At 37.9% G+C, this 14,141-nt stretch overlaps 4 protein-coding genes across 4 annotated transcripts; all 4 read right to left on the bottom strand.

Annotated features, from left to right (window-relative positions):
* Positions 1 to 194: 194 nt before the first annotated feature.
* On the bottom strand, positions 195 to 1,636 carry LOC141839438 (uncharacterized). Its single transcript, XM_074727185.1, has one exon. It carries the CDS (start codon positions 1,473 to 1,475, stop codon positions 411 to 413), a length of 1,065 nt encoding a protein of 354 aa, XP_074583286.1. The 5' UTR covers positions 1,476 to 1,636; the 3' UTR covers positions 195 to 410.
* Positions 1,637 to 2,153: 517 nt separating this feature from the next.
* On the bottom strand, positions 2,154 to 2,832 carry LOC141839428 (uncharacterized). The gene has a single exon (XM_074727174.1). The coding sequence runs from the start codon at positions 2,682 to 2,684 to the stop codon at positions 2,241 to 2,243; it is 444 nt and encodes a 147-aa protein (XP_074583275.1). The 5' UTR covers positions 2,685 to 2,832; the 3' UTR covers positions 2,154 to 2,240.
* Positions 2,833 to 4,389: 1,557 nt separating this feature from the next.
* Positions 4,390 to 10,844, bottom strand: LOC141839418 (SWI/SNF complex subunit SWI3B). The gene is made up of 6 exons (XM_074727163.1): positions 10,559 to 10,844; positions 10,090 to 10,466; positions 6,289 to 6,693; positions 5,452 to 5,602; positions 4,968 to 5,095; positions 4,390 to 4,866 (listed from the first exon to the last, which is right to left on the bottom strand). Exons 1-6 carry the CDS (start codon positions 10,842 to 10,844, stop codon positions 4,675 to 4,677), a joined length of 1,539 nt encoding a protein of 512 aa, XP_074583264.1. The 3' UTR covers positions 4,390 to 4,674.
* A 1,401-nt stretch (positions 10,845 to 12,245) lies between these two features.
* LOC141839408 (large ribosomal subunit protein P1-like) lies at positions 12,246 to 13,245 on the bottom strand. The gene is made up of 5 exons (XM_074727152.1): positions 13,182 to 13,245; positions 12,996 to 13,081; positions 12,790 to 12,913; positions 12,604 to 12,695; positions 12,246 to 12,505 (listed from the first exon to the last, which is right to left on the bottom strand). Exons 2-5 carry the CDS (start codon positions 13,062 to 13,064, stop codon positions 12,452 to 12,454), a joined length of 339 nt encoding a protein of 112 aa, XP_074583253.1. The 5' UTR covers positions 13,065 to 13,081; positions 13,182 to 13,245; the 3' UTR covers positions 12,246 to 12,451.
* Between the last annotated feature and the right edge of the window lie 896 nt (positions 13,246 to 14,141).

Raw genomic sequence — 14,141 nt, 5'->3', positions numbered from 1 at the left:
TGATAAATTAAAACATTATCATTGACTTGCAACTTGTTTCCAATATTTAGTTTAAAAAATGGTGTCCCCGGGGTGCAACGGTATTTATCCCTCAAGAACATATTTGTAGAAATTTTCTGAAATTAAAACGCAATAACTAATTATCATTTTTTTAGTTTAAAAAATGGAGCAATAATTCTATGTCAAGCCGGATATATAATAAATTATACCTCTTTATATTGCTGCCAAATTAACATAATGATAAGGCGCCACTATGAATTTGATTTGTAGTTAATAAATTATGTAATCGCTAAATGCACATCCAAATTTCTTCTCTGTAGTTGTAGTTGTAGTTGTGTTGGGCACCGGAATGAAAGCACGTATTTCCTACGCCATGCCCTGGTTGAACATCATCTGTTCGACGTTGGTACTCACTTTCCGGTGCCGGAGGTAGCCGCCATCAGCGCCTTTTTCAGCTCCTCGTTCGCGTTGTCCTCTCGAGGTTTGTTGCCGGCGGAGGCCGACTTAGCTTCAGTCCGCTTCTCCGCCGGCGGTGGCGGTGATGACTGTTTCGGCTCGATCTTGCCGCCGCCTCGTTCGAGGTTCCTCCGACTGCCCGCGGTTCCCGCTTCGCTGGCCGCTGGAACCTCCCTTTTGGCGAGCGCCTGGACGCAGAGCTCGCGCACTTCTCTCTTCAGAACGGCATTATCCGCTCGCAGCGACTCCAGCTGCTGTTTCACCGGCGTCCACGTCTCTGCCGCCTCCGCAGCAGCCTTGCGGTTTCGTTCCTTGGATCCGTCATCTCCCATCACGTGCTCGATGGTGATCTTGCTCATAACGAGCTGCGGAAGTCGTCGGAAGGAGAATTGGGCCCTGGCCGCGTGGTTGGCGTTGACCCCCATGTCGATTCCCGCTGGCAGCTTGACCCCCCAGCGGAACCTCATCGACGCGCCTCTCCGCAGTGGGAGGACGCTGCTTGCTCGGAGCTCCGTGCTGGACAGCACGCCGTGAACACTGATGGCAGAGACCTCCGATGGGGCGAACCCGTTGGCCATCTTGCCCTCGTGGAATCCGTTCTCCGGCGCGACAGATTCAAGGCGGCCGAGAGGGGAAGGAGCGGAGGCAAATCCCGATCGGGCAGTCTTCTTGAGGGAGAAATCGCCGAGGCGGGGCTTGAAGACGACGGTGAAGAAGGGGACGCCTCCACGGACAAGGGGAGTGAACTCGACGGACATGCTCATGGGGGCAGCGACGGGGGAGCCGAAATCGCCAGCGCCGATCTTGAGGGCGAAAGACAGGGGGCTCCGGGCATCGTTGGGGCGGTACGAAAAGCGGACCATAGGGCCGACACGGAAGTCGCTGCTGAGATCGAGGCGGAGGTCCTGGGGGTCGCCGGCAGTGAAGGAGGAGAGGAAGGGGATGCCGAGGGCGTTGAGGGGGAGTTTTGCCCTCAAAAGGGGACTCCGATCGTCCCGAAACTGCAAGGATGCTTTCATGGAGACGCCGAGGAATCCACTGGTGTAGAATTCTATCGGGAATAATGGCGGATCGCCTGGAATAGGGCAGAAGGGAGGCCAATTTGGGCGGAGGAAGAGAAGAGGTCGCGAGGAGACGAAGACAGAGCTCTGCGTTATCCATTGGGCTCGCGCCGGGCGCGGTGCGTGGCATGTTTGGTAAACGGCGTTACACGGGCCCGGATACGTGGCGCTATACAGAACCGATCATTTGGCCGAGATCGAGATGGGTCCATGGAGACAAATTTATTATTGAACACGTTTAGACACATTTAGATCGGTTTAGGCGCTGATTTGATTGATAACTCACGGTGAACGTTTTCCTCTGTTACTTCAGAAGCATCAAATCAAATCAAATCAAATAATTTTTCACAAAATGATAAACTTGTTTAAAGATCGAGATGGGTCAGAGATAATTTTACAAAATGATAAACTTTTAAGTTTTAAAAAAAAAATAGTCAAATTAAAGTTGACATTGTGTTCCAACTTGAAGTTAGATATTGGATTTTTTTTTTTCTTTCCCCAATTAATGGATCTAAATAAAGTGGGAAGAATGACTGAAAGACTGCGATAACAAAGACCCACAAAAATAAAGATCTCCTTGCGCGGAGAGGATTGTTTATTCATGTTTAAATCTTTCGATAAATTCTTATGTGAATCTCAAATTAATATTTATTTTCAAGAAGAAATTCTATATGCCAATACATAGCTAGATCACAAACAAATCCAAGCATAAAGAATCTCGAATCACAACTCACGGTAGATCTCACTGAAGTCCATCATCCCCTCCCAGGAATTCAATCCGCCACCAAAGCTCTCTTCCTTCCATGGCTCGTCTAACGCCGGCGGCTCGCCCTTCACCGCGGTCGCTGCCTCTTGGTGCGACAGTACTAACTCCCCTGTGGTGGCGGTGGTGGTGGTGGTGGTGGTCGTCGTCGTCGTAGTGCTGTTCGACGCGGGCGGAGGCGACGCCGGTCTCGCTCTCTTCTTCTTACCTTTGGCTGATCTCGCCGTAGGCTTTCCGGTGAGGCGCTGCACGAGGTCGCGGAAGTTCTCGGTGTCGATCTCGATGACTTTGGGCGCGAAGATGTGCACAATTCTGACCTTGCGCTGCTGCGGTTTCTTGTGGGAAACCTTGCATGGTGCGAGCGCAGGAAACCTCTCTGATCTGGCTGTTGCTTCTTGTTTCATGGCGGTAGATCGATCGATGAGATGGTTATTCGCAGAAGACGAACTCGATTAGATCGATATATAGGGGGATGGATATCGATATACGTACACGATCGATATAAATATATACGAGGGAAAGAAAACAAAATGAAAAATTAGAGGATTTGGATTTCCGATCCGTCTCCAAATTAAAAGAAACTCAACTTGATCCTATAGATGAATAATGAATCGAGGTCAACCACGTCCTCTTGCTAAAGTTAACGACGTCATTTTCCGATGTCTGGATTGCCCCCGTTGCTACCCGAATGAACAAGTCAACTAGTCGTCATCTCATTGACGTAGAAGAGCATGCCCATTAATTGTTGGCTTAGCACAAATGAAGATGTACTTGAAAGGATCCATTTAATTACTTGAGAAGGCAATGAATACAATAATTAATTAATGTAAAGAAAAAATAAGTGTATTTATTATGTATGATGTCTAACAATGTACGTATATTAGCGTTAATTATTTGTACACTTGCAAATTGGAACTCATGAATCTTTAATTTTATTTTATTTTTCTATTGCTTTAATGCGTGTTAGATAGTGTGCAAGCTTATCTAATCCTCTATCATTGGGGGAAAAAAGGGACTTCAATATTTCTGCATAAATTAATTAAGCTCAAGTTGAAATGTTCCATGTCTAAAATCCCTTTCGAAGTAGATAAATAAATACTTTAATTTGGCCACCCAAACGTGGGGCAACTGGCAATAAGGCAGCTAATTTAATTACTGATTATTTTCTTTGCCTGATCAAACAAGTAGTTCTAATTTTCTATTAGTATCCTACATAATTCATTAATGCGAAAAGCTTAACTTTGGACGTATAAATTGGCGTGATCTTTAAAAAGTTATTTAGTCTAGTAATAATTGAATTATGTTTAGAGATTTTCTATTGATATTTGGAGGTTTAAGAAGTTAATAATTTTATTGTTTGATTAATTCTAATCTAAATGAAGAATAACATGTGCTAACGAATACCTTGCAGCTAAAACAGACAAATAATTGTTAAACTCATGACTTCAAATATTATTTTCATCAAACAAGAAATTATCTCAATATATATATATATATATATATATATATATATACACATCACGCATGAAAATAAAGCCATTGAAAAATAAGATATTTAAGTCATGTCAACGCCCCTTTAAGCTTCCATTAGTCAAGTGAACAATTTGTCATAAAATATTACAATATAGTCTCTATCATTATTATTGCTAAACTATCATTTTGATGAGTCGGTTCATAAAAATTAGTGAAGAGAGTACAATGTATATGTACCATCAGTTGCAATTTTGCCAATAGGATTGGAGACAAGAATTTGGGTACATCTCTACCTTGTTTTTTAAGTTAATAAAGATACCTGTTTAGTTAGATACCAAATACTCATCAATGAGTCGGATAATTCATCATACGTTACGGATCTAATTTACATTCAATTAATAATTAATAGCCCAAGTTCAAATCTCGGTGGGACCTATTGAATTTTGACATTTTGTTATCCAGTGTTTTTTAGTCGTGCGAATATCTAAACTATATTCTGATAACGAAGTGAACAAATTTCAAATAATGACAGTATAAACAGAATTAATAGTGACCCCAATTATTAATAAAATAATCATCAGACGCCATAAATATTATCAGCATTTACCCTTAATAGTAATCTAACTATCCAAACAGTGCAAAATGAAGTCATTAATTATCAAGAAAAACAACTGAAGTTCTTGGGTGGTGCAAGACCATTATCTATCTGCGCCATAGGCACCCAACAATTAAATTACAACTACAATAAAACAAAACAAATAGGATTGTATGTCAGTACAAAGCTGAACTAAGAGTAGAAAAAGATGCGTAAATTGAACAACAATTCGCTTGGACCTGATTAATCCAGAAACATAATTTTCACAAGTTCCTCCAACTAAACAAGGGGTTAGTAGCCATTAGTATGAAAATTCTGCTTCATCATCAAGGAACATGATTGCTTGGTTTTGTGTTCTGCCCTTCAGCTCCTTTCGATATTGGTCGAGCATTGTGCTGTAGATAAGTCAATTGATCCTCAAAAAGAAGATCCTTCATGTGCCTCAATTGCAGCCTCTCTTTCTCCAGAAGATATTCTAGCTCCTCGAAGTGTACAATTTTATCCTGGATTTCTTTCATCTGCGGATAGCTTATATACTAGTTCTTAAGAATTACTTGGAGAAGAAAAATAGAAACATACAGACATGGGAGGTCGCAGAAGCATTGCCTAGTTAGATTACCTGAACTTGCACTATATCAGAAATATATTGCTCCACATCCTTCTGTTCAGTCTCAAGCTTAGTCTGTGCCTCTGCAGCAGCCACGCTGAGAATCTCAGAATAGGCTTGCTGATCCACAGCAGGAGAATCTGCACTAGGAAAATGTAATTTTAGAACATTTAAGATAACCTGGAAACCTGTCAGATCTCAAAGGGAAATAAAGCAACACAACATCCACAAATGGCCAAATGATGCCACAAAGCAAAATTCACTCCATGGTCTAAAATGGTTCGATGAAAGATTTTAATTTTAAAATATAAAATGAGAGGAGTGGAAACTCAGACACAGAGTCAAAACATATCTCACTAGAATAGAAAGACACCAAACTATCCATATTATTGCCATCATTAAATTAGATAAAGCAGAAAATTAATTGCGCTTGCTAAGTCATCAAGGATTAACAAGCATTAGTAAGAATTCAAGTCTCCCTAGTAACAGGTAATACCTTCTTCCTTTGCTCCATCTGCTGCTGAGTGAAGCTTCTCATCATTTACCGTGAAGCTACCAGCAAATTCCACCTTTGGTAATGCTGAAACGGCTGCTTGGGCTGCAGCTTGAGCAACATTTGAGCCCACCACTGAAGATAAAAAGGAAACCTAGAAAAGAGAACGTAAGACAAATAAACTGAGAATGAAAAGGTGTAATGCACTGACCACCTCTCCTAACTTGATTGAAGAAAACAAACAAATATAACTATAATATTAAGATGGGAAAATATACTGACAGTGAGCACCAAAAGTAAATTGACATCACTTACTAAGTTAAAAGACTATTCTTCAACAACAGTGATATATGTGCTCCATTGTTCATCATAATCCAATTTTACTTGCTTTTTAAAGAATATATAGAGTTTGGATGAATTAATTGACACTATTCATTTGACATTTCAGTAACAAACAATTGTATATATGACTGAACCAGATGTCATCAATGTTGAGGTTCCGTGTTGGTCCTGATACAGATGGAACCCTGTATCAGCGAGTAATTTCAGGATTCTATATTTTGTTTGTAATAATCTATGTTTAGAAACTTTAGATTGATTCTTAATGTCTAAATTAAACAGGCATATATCCACAGAAAAAATAGCAATTTTCCATCCAAGTTATAACCACACCTGGGCCATGATCAGGTTGCTTGCATCAGCTAGTGGTGTGAGACACATTTGTTTGTAATAATCTATGTTCAGAAACTTCAGATATATTCTTAATGTCTAAAATTAACAAGCATATATATCCACACAAAAAAAAGAACAACAATTTTACCATCAAAGTTATTACCACACCTGGGCCATGATTGGGTTGCTTGCATCAGCAAGTGGCGTGAGACGCATTCGCTTTGGAGAACCCTGTTCTGGAGCATTATCTTCTATCGATTTTGTAGTCACTTCATCTTTCTCCTTGTGTGGATTGCCATTTATGCCACCTTCAGGCCCCAAGAATTGCTCCCCAAAAGGTAATTTGATGAATCTAGCAATACAGTCTATCTCAGATCTGGTACCAACATGCTCTGCAACCTTCTTCCAGTCCTCACCATAATGCAAAATGGCCTCAAGTAGGTGAAGAGTCTCCTTGTCTGTCCAATCAGTCTTAGTCTCTTCTGTAATGTTAAGCCTTCTGAAATCTGTTGAACTAAGGCCAGGCCTATAATCGCCACGAACAAAGCATCGGGCACAGAGAATAATATCTGCCTGCTTACAGCCAAATTCAACAAAATAGGGGTATTTAATACTATTTCAGAAAATGGAGTGAAATTAGATACTAAAATGTGATAAGCACAATGAAGCAGTTACTTTTTTGTGCAGTCAATATAAATATAATAATCTGATCACCAGTTAGTGGGGGAAAACCATAGAAAATTGAACTTATGATTCCAGTAGGATGTACACCAGCTTCTTGACTGATTGATGAAAGGAAAAAAAACTGCAAACTAAAGGCAGTTTTCCATATCACACTTAGTTTACAAAAGGAAGTTGTAATGTCCATTGTATAACATTTACAAATCATTGCTATTGGTTGGAACATTTTGATTAAGGTTGTAGATTCTCCTTAACTAAAACTAGGTGGTGATGAATCTGTATAGGAGATTTGGCGGAGCTAATCGTAAAAGACAAAAACTGGTTGATTTCTGCAGACTAGGTGTTTGCTTAATGTTGTTGATTTCATAGTTAAGACAGGTTGGATTGGTCATGCAAATCATTAGATGGCATTGTTGAAATTTTATGTGGCTACTGGAATTCCTTCTATTGTTGGATACTATAATCAAATCAAGATTTATCCCATTCGTCCAGGCCCAATCTAAGACAGAAATGCGTTGTTTAGTCTAGGAAAGAATGAAGGTTGATCGCAGGTTCCTAACCTCTTCCCTTTAAATGTGGACACCAAGAAAATATCATTCTATTGTTGAGTTTGTTCCATTTTTCAATAAAATTCAGACGCCATCTTTGTTAATGATATCATGTTTACCAGATCATGTGTGTATGTTGGAGAATGTTGTTGGGATCACAAGTGCCTGATACCACTAAATAGGATTGATAACTCTATATCACCAATCGCCATGAACCACACAACTGTGGATCCAAATCTGATCCCTATAGAATGTGGAATAGCCTCCATCACAAGGTCATGTGGTGGAATATTCATCTCCGTTATCAGAGTACCACAGATATATAAATAAAGACAAAGGCAACTTAATGTGTTTCTTATAACACTACATTCACAAAGGAAATCCTTGTTCATAGTAGATGAGAGCAAGTACAATGAAAATAAATTCAACTGATGTCATACCTTATGCCTTCATTCCTCCCTAGATTTCTCTCTTAACACCAATGAAGAAAAACCAAAAATGGCTCACCTTTAATGCTCACACACACACACACACACACAAAAGAAGAAGCTCTTCCTAGAAGAATCCTCTTCTCTACATATCTTTTAGTCTCCCACACTTCTAAAGGCTCTTTGATGGTATCTCCGAGGCTACAAAATTCCCCCCTAGTGAGAGCCCTTGTTATACCCCAGTACGATTTAATGGTGACATCATATCGTGCTTTGTTATAAATTCATAAAAAGGAAACATTTCTTCCATCGAATAATAATACCACTATTCACATAGAACTACCACTCACACAAAACTTACTAACACCACCTGAATATAGATCTTGTAATAATACCTACTACAAAACAATCATTAGAATGTATTAGCGACATTGCTAAGTAGGATTCCCTGAATAAGGTCAAGCATGACATATATGTCGAGACCTTGTCAAAAGAGATTTTGCACCAAGAAAAGGAGAATTTCCCTTTTATATTTTTAAAAATTTGGAGTTTTATTATGATATAAATTATAACACAGCAGGAGTGAACTTCATAACTAATTGAAAAATGTGCCACAGCAAAAAAAAGTATGAGATGTCAAGTTGAAGTAACAGGAACTTTCTAGAAAGAACCCAATAAATTCTCCGTTAGAGAGTAGGATGAATCATCACAACAAACATAAGAACATGGTGAAATAATAATGGACAATACCTATGCTAGATGAAGGATCCATGTAATAACTAAGAAAGAAGTGTGTTTCTGTTGATTGGTTGCTCTGCAAATAATTTGGACTTGCACATTACTACAATTATGCAAGTACATGAAAAGCTTAGGCAAATGTGGATCAGTGTCAATGGGAAATAATTCCTTATATGTGATTAAATAATTAAAAAAAAACAGTTTGTGGATGACAAAGATCAATTGTCATCTTTCTCATAACTTCTTTGAATTATGAGCGAAGTAATTGATACAGAATGAATTGACCATCAGACTGACCAGTACATGAGCTTTTTTTTTTTCTTTCATGTTTTCCCCTTGTGTTATCTTCTTTATTCTCACAGAAACCATCGTATTTGCACTTGCTATTGGCCTCATAAATCTTTCTGGCCAAAATTTTTAAGTAAAATCATCATCACTACTTCAGCAACGTAACCCAATGCCCCTATTGAGTGTAATTATAGAGCATCAATGGGTCTCATTCTGCAAGAAGTTCAGGATAATTGCAGCATCTATTACACAATCTTGATTCTTTGGCAGAACCCATAAATTAGTCTATCCTCAACAAACATGCAAAAGTTGTTCAACAACTACACTAAAAAGTTATAACTATTTGGGATCAACTATGCAGAAATTGTTCAACAAAGTGAAGAGTTATAACCATATTGAAACAGATATTTGTCTGCACTTTGAAATTATACTGGACAAAAGAAACATGGAACTCAATGAGGTTGACTTTGAATATGATTAGTCTAACATCACTGTATCTTAAAAGAAAGTAAAAGATATATTAGGAGAAGACAAGTAGCATTAAGATTTTGATTAATATTTAATAATAGTCAGATACATTAAAACCCAGCATTCCAAGATAGGTTAGAAGGAATCCAAGAAATAGATTTGTACCTTCAACTGTCAAAGCTGAAAGTTTTCAGTGAAAAATGTTTTTGTCGAACGCATTTATATAGTAAATAGATTGATAGCAGGCAAGAATACTAGATAGTGAGGATGCTTGGCCCAAGAAAGGTGGTAGGGGGAAATATGACTTCATGGACATTTCCCTTGATTTAATAATGTGGACCACAGAGTCCTTGTTATAAACAGCATGTTCTCAGAGTGAATTCGTGCAGATCAAAATCAAAGGTCAGCATACAAGTAGCAAGTATACAAGTCATGATGCCCTAATGCTCCAAACACGCAAGAACTGAAGTTCGAAAGACTCGGTAGTGGCATGCATGACCAGTGAGATCAAGTACAAGTGGCTCTTGAAACTAATGGCATTAGAGAATTTTACCATGTGCCTGTCAATTCAATGATATGGTTTGGCAGAACGGTCCAACAGGTACAAGTGGTTCTCTAAATCAATCGCAATAGAGAATTCTATCATGCACATACCGAAAGCTCTTAAATTGGGAGCTTGCTAAATCAATATTTAAGCCTAATTGTATCCATAGAATCTTTATCATATCCATAGCAAGGCGACTAGTGTAATCCTCCTCTAGTAGTATATAGAAGATTGATAAAAGAAAGGTCCTTGTACTGAGAACGAAGCATCACACCTTATCCGTGGTGAAGCATGCCATGCTACAGGATGATTTGCAATTAGTACAAATTCTCCTAGGAGTCTCCTTTTTCTCCAAACCTTCATCATTTCCCTTCTTATCCTCGGCACTTGGCTTGGCTAAGGGCGTATAATTGATTAGGCCCCATTCTTCCAAGAAATCAAAAACCCTCCGAATGGAACCAATGTCTCCAACCAGCCCTCGCCGAACATCAGTTAATGTGATCTTTCTCGTCGGATTCGCCCTAAACCGTCTAATGATGAAATCCCGGTAGTACTTGTAGACTTCGGAATTCTTGGAAGCGGACTTACCGTCGAAGAACTCTGGTAGTATTCTCCGCTCCGTATTGTGAATCTGGTCCCATGAGAACCACCCTAGGGCAAAAGGTGAAAAGAAAGTTAATGCCTTGAAGTCAGCGAAGCCACTATGTAAAAGCCGAAAGGTAGGGTTTTGGATGGAAGCGAACCGGAGCAGCTGGGAATGGTGATGACGTACGAAGAGGAGGCGTGGGAAGGCCCTGCCGACGAGGAGGGTTCCGGCGGGAGCAAACTAACCGAGGACGGTGGATCTCGGGGTTCGGCAACCGGGACCTCAGATTTGATGGATGAAACGGAAGGAGTCTGCAGGAGTTGCGGAGGATTAGCGGATTTCGCAGACGATGGGGTGAAGGTTTGGGCGGAAGCGGGAAGAGGTGCAGGAGCAGCAGAAGCAGCGGGTTGCGTCGTCTCCATTGCGCAGAGTTCTTTTAGCATCTAATTGGCGTCGTGTAACTAATTATAGTTCAGTTCGCCGAACCGATTCGAATCGGGTCGATTCGAATCGGGTTAATTTATAATACCTTTTTATTAAAATTTTATCTTTAAAATATATACTTAACGAAGGAGAAAAATTTAAATAAATCGAAATTTAAAATTTTAATTTGATTATTTTATAATTTTAATTTTTTAAAAAATAAATAAAAATTAATTGTATTGATTAATTTAATTCAATTTTGATTTTAAAATTTTTTATTTGATTAAATAAAATAAATATAATAAATTAATTTTTATCAAATTAATTGATATTTTATCAATTTAATTTATTCAATTTTAATTATAAATTTGATTAAAAAATTTGATTTATTCAATTTTAATTAATTCAGTTCGATTTAAATCTCTTATTTACAACAGATTTTCTCTAATCATGGACAAGATTTGTTCTTGCATCTCTATTTTTATCTAATAATATGAGTTAATTCTCCTCATGAGCATGCACTTTTACACCTTTTTCATTCCTGAAAACATTATAGAAGTTAAGAAGAGGAAATATTATTTTTTTTTTCTTTCAAAATTAGTCATGCATTTTGACTTATTTTTTAGCTTAACAATAACAGAATGGATTTTTTTTGTCATTCATCCACTCAAACGAACTAGTGAAAAGATAGATTTAATCATCAACATGACCCTCTTAAGGCGTGAAAAAATAGATTAATCATCATACATGTACCCATGTAACCATGACCCTTTAAGGCCCCAAGCACAAGGAATACGAGCTGTGCCCAACACAAGCCAATACACAATTATTTTTTACTCGATTAATAATATCTTAATCCTTTTAATAATCAGGTTAAAATGTTATTAAATTTTATTATCTAAATTAAATATTGATATAAAATAATTAAAGCTATTTAAACAATGGTTAAATAATACTGCATTTATACCAGGCCAAGGCATCTCAATATTGGACCAAATTGTATTGAAACCACGAGTCAATCAGCCCAAACATACAGATCGAATGGAAACTAATCACAACAACCACAGTCCATGTTTGAAAATGCAATAATACATGAGAGATGCAGGACACAACCTTCAAGAATTTCCTTAGAGATATTCTATTTCATTTGATCTATCTGACTTGAGTTATACAAGATAAAACTATCTAATCTACTCCAACACATATTGAACTGCTCATGATTTTGGTGTCTATGACATGCGTAAGAATGAGCATCGCCTACCACAACGATATCTAGTAGTCGTAGACAAGTCAACTTGTGATGCGATCAACTGCATTTGTATCTGATCACTTTAGAAACTCAAAATGAGATCCACAGCATTGCACATGGATGCAAAGCAAACCGCAAATAAAACAGAACTATAATTTTTTACCACAAAGAATAAAGGAAACCAGTTTTATAGATAAAAATGAGCATCAATTGAGAGTACGATTGCTTTGAAATAGCAATACCAACAGAGAAATGCCATACTCAGTGGAGAACTGGCACCTTGACAATAGACAGTAACATAAAATACCATAAAGAAAAACATTTGGTCACGGTAACAATTAACTGTTATCCAATTCTAAAAGGGACCATAATTACTCTCTAATCAAACAAGCTGAATCCCATGTCATCATCAGACTCTTCCTTCGGCTCCTCCTGTGGTGACAACGAAGGCAAACGATCAAAATAAAAGGTTGAACACTTTCACACATCGAATACAAATGATTGAAGCTAATTAGGCACGAGGTTATCACCTTCTTCTCCTCAGCTGCAGGAGCGGCGGCCGCAGGCGCAGCACTACCAGAGGCAGGAGCAGCAGAGACAGCAACCGGAGCACCGCCACCTCCTGTAAGACATCCAAAAAAATCGTCCCAAATAAACTGAAGATTCGATCTTTTTTTTTACGAACACGAAGAAGGAAACGACAGAAAAAGTCAAACCGGATCCAACGCTCAAGATGAGGTCCTCCACGCTCCTCTTCTCAAGGAGTTTGGCGAAGAGGGCTGCCCAGTATGATTCGATGCTTACGTTGCCAGCCTTCACCAAAGTCAAGATTTTCTCCGACTGTTCAATTCATGAAGGCAAATAGTTAAAGGAACAGATCGCCAAAAAGGCCGAAAAATTAAAGGAGAGAATAGGGGATAACCGTGATGGGGATGCCATCATCGTATAGGATGAGAGCGGCGTACGTGCAAGCGAGCTCTGAGACCGACATGGCTGTGACTAAGAACTCTGATTTCGATGATGAAAAAAGTATTAACGAAAATATATTTAGTTGAGTAAAACATTGCAATCGGGAGGAACAAGACGAGGAAGCGAGATGATTGCTTACCTTCGGAGAATTGGGGATTCAAGAAACGGAGGAGAAGTTCGGCAGCCGACAGACTAAGGTAGAGACGGCGCCCAGGCAGAATAAGACTCTTTATAGTTGCGAGAATTAGGGTTTCACAGCGATGAGCTTGAATCGTTAGTAATCCTAAACAGGAAACACCAATAGGAGCCAATACAAAATCTTAACAAGGTACACCAATAGCACCCAATGAGAACTCACGTCGAAGAAATATCACACAATAAAGAATTAACACCGTAAAAAATATCCACTTTCTTTAAATTCCCATAATGTTTTATAAAATAAATATTTTTGTGGGCGGTTACAAAATAATTCAAAATATCAATTGGTATACAAATTTACTTCTTAATTAGAAGCAATAACTATTAAAATGTGTCCTTTCGAATTCACTTGAATATTTGAATATATCTTTATATTATTGGTCAAAATATAAAATAAAAGTCTAAAAATATTATAAATACATTGGTGATATTTTTAATTGTTAAGGTATTTTTTAAAATTATTTTGATGACTTTCTAGAAATTAAAATTAAGAAGTAGATGTGTAAATGAATTGCTATAACAATATAAAGTATTGATAATCTCAAAAATATTATTTAATAATTATCAATTTTTTTATGAATTCAAGTATATTAGTAAACATCATGTTAATCTTTAAATAGATGAAATGATAATATGAGTGCACAAATGCATTCATGGTGCTATCGACAAATAATTTATCCTTTTTTTTTAAGGTTTGATTACTCTAAAAGCTAATAACGTAGTTATAAAGAATATTTTGATGTTCATCTAATTAGTTAAAAATGATAATATGGTGCTTTAAATAATATTTATGTCTTCAAGGGTATTTTAAAAAAGTAATTTGATAATCTTCACACAGTTAAATAGTAAATGCATTCATAATGTCACAACTCACAAGAAGTCGATAAAACGGATATATTTA

This window comes from Curcuma longa, chromosome 1, assembly GCF_044706935.1.
Source record: "Curcuma longa cultivar G26 ecotype Majalengka, Jawa Barat chromosome 1, ITB_CL_G26_1.1, whole genome shotgun sequence".
NCBI classification, from domain to species: domain Eukaryota; kingdom Viridiplantae; phylum Streptophyta; class Magnoliopsida; order Zingiberales; family Zingiberaceae; genus Curcuma; species Curcuma longa.
Note: the sequence above shows the minus strand (reverse complement) of the source record. Positions and strands in the feature narration are given on the sequence as shown.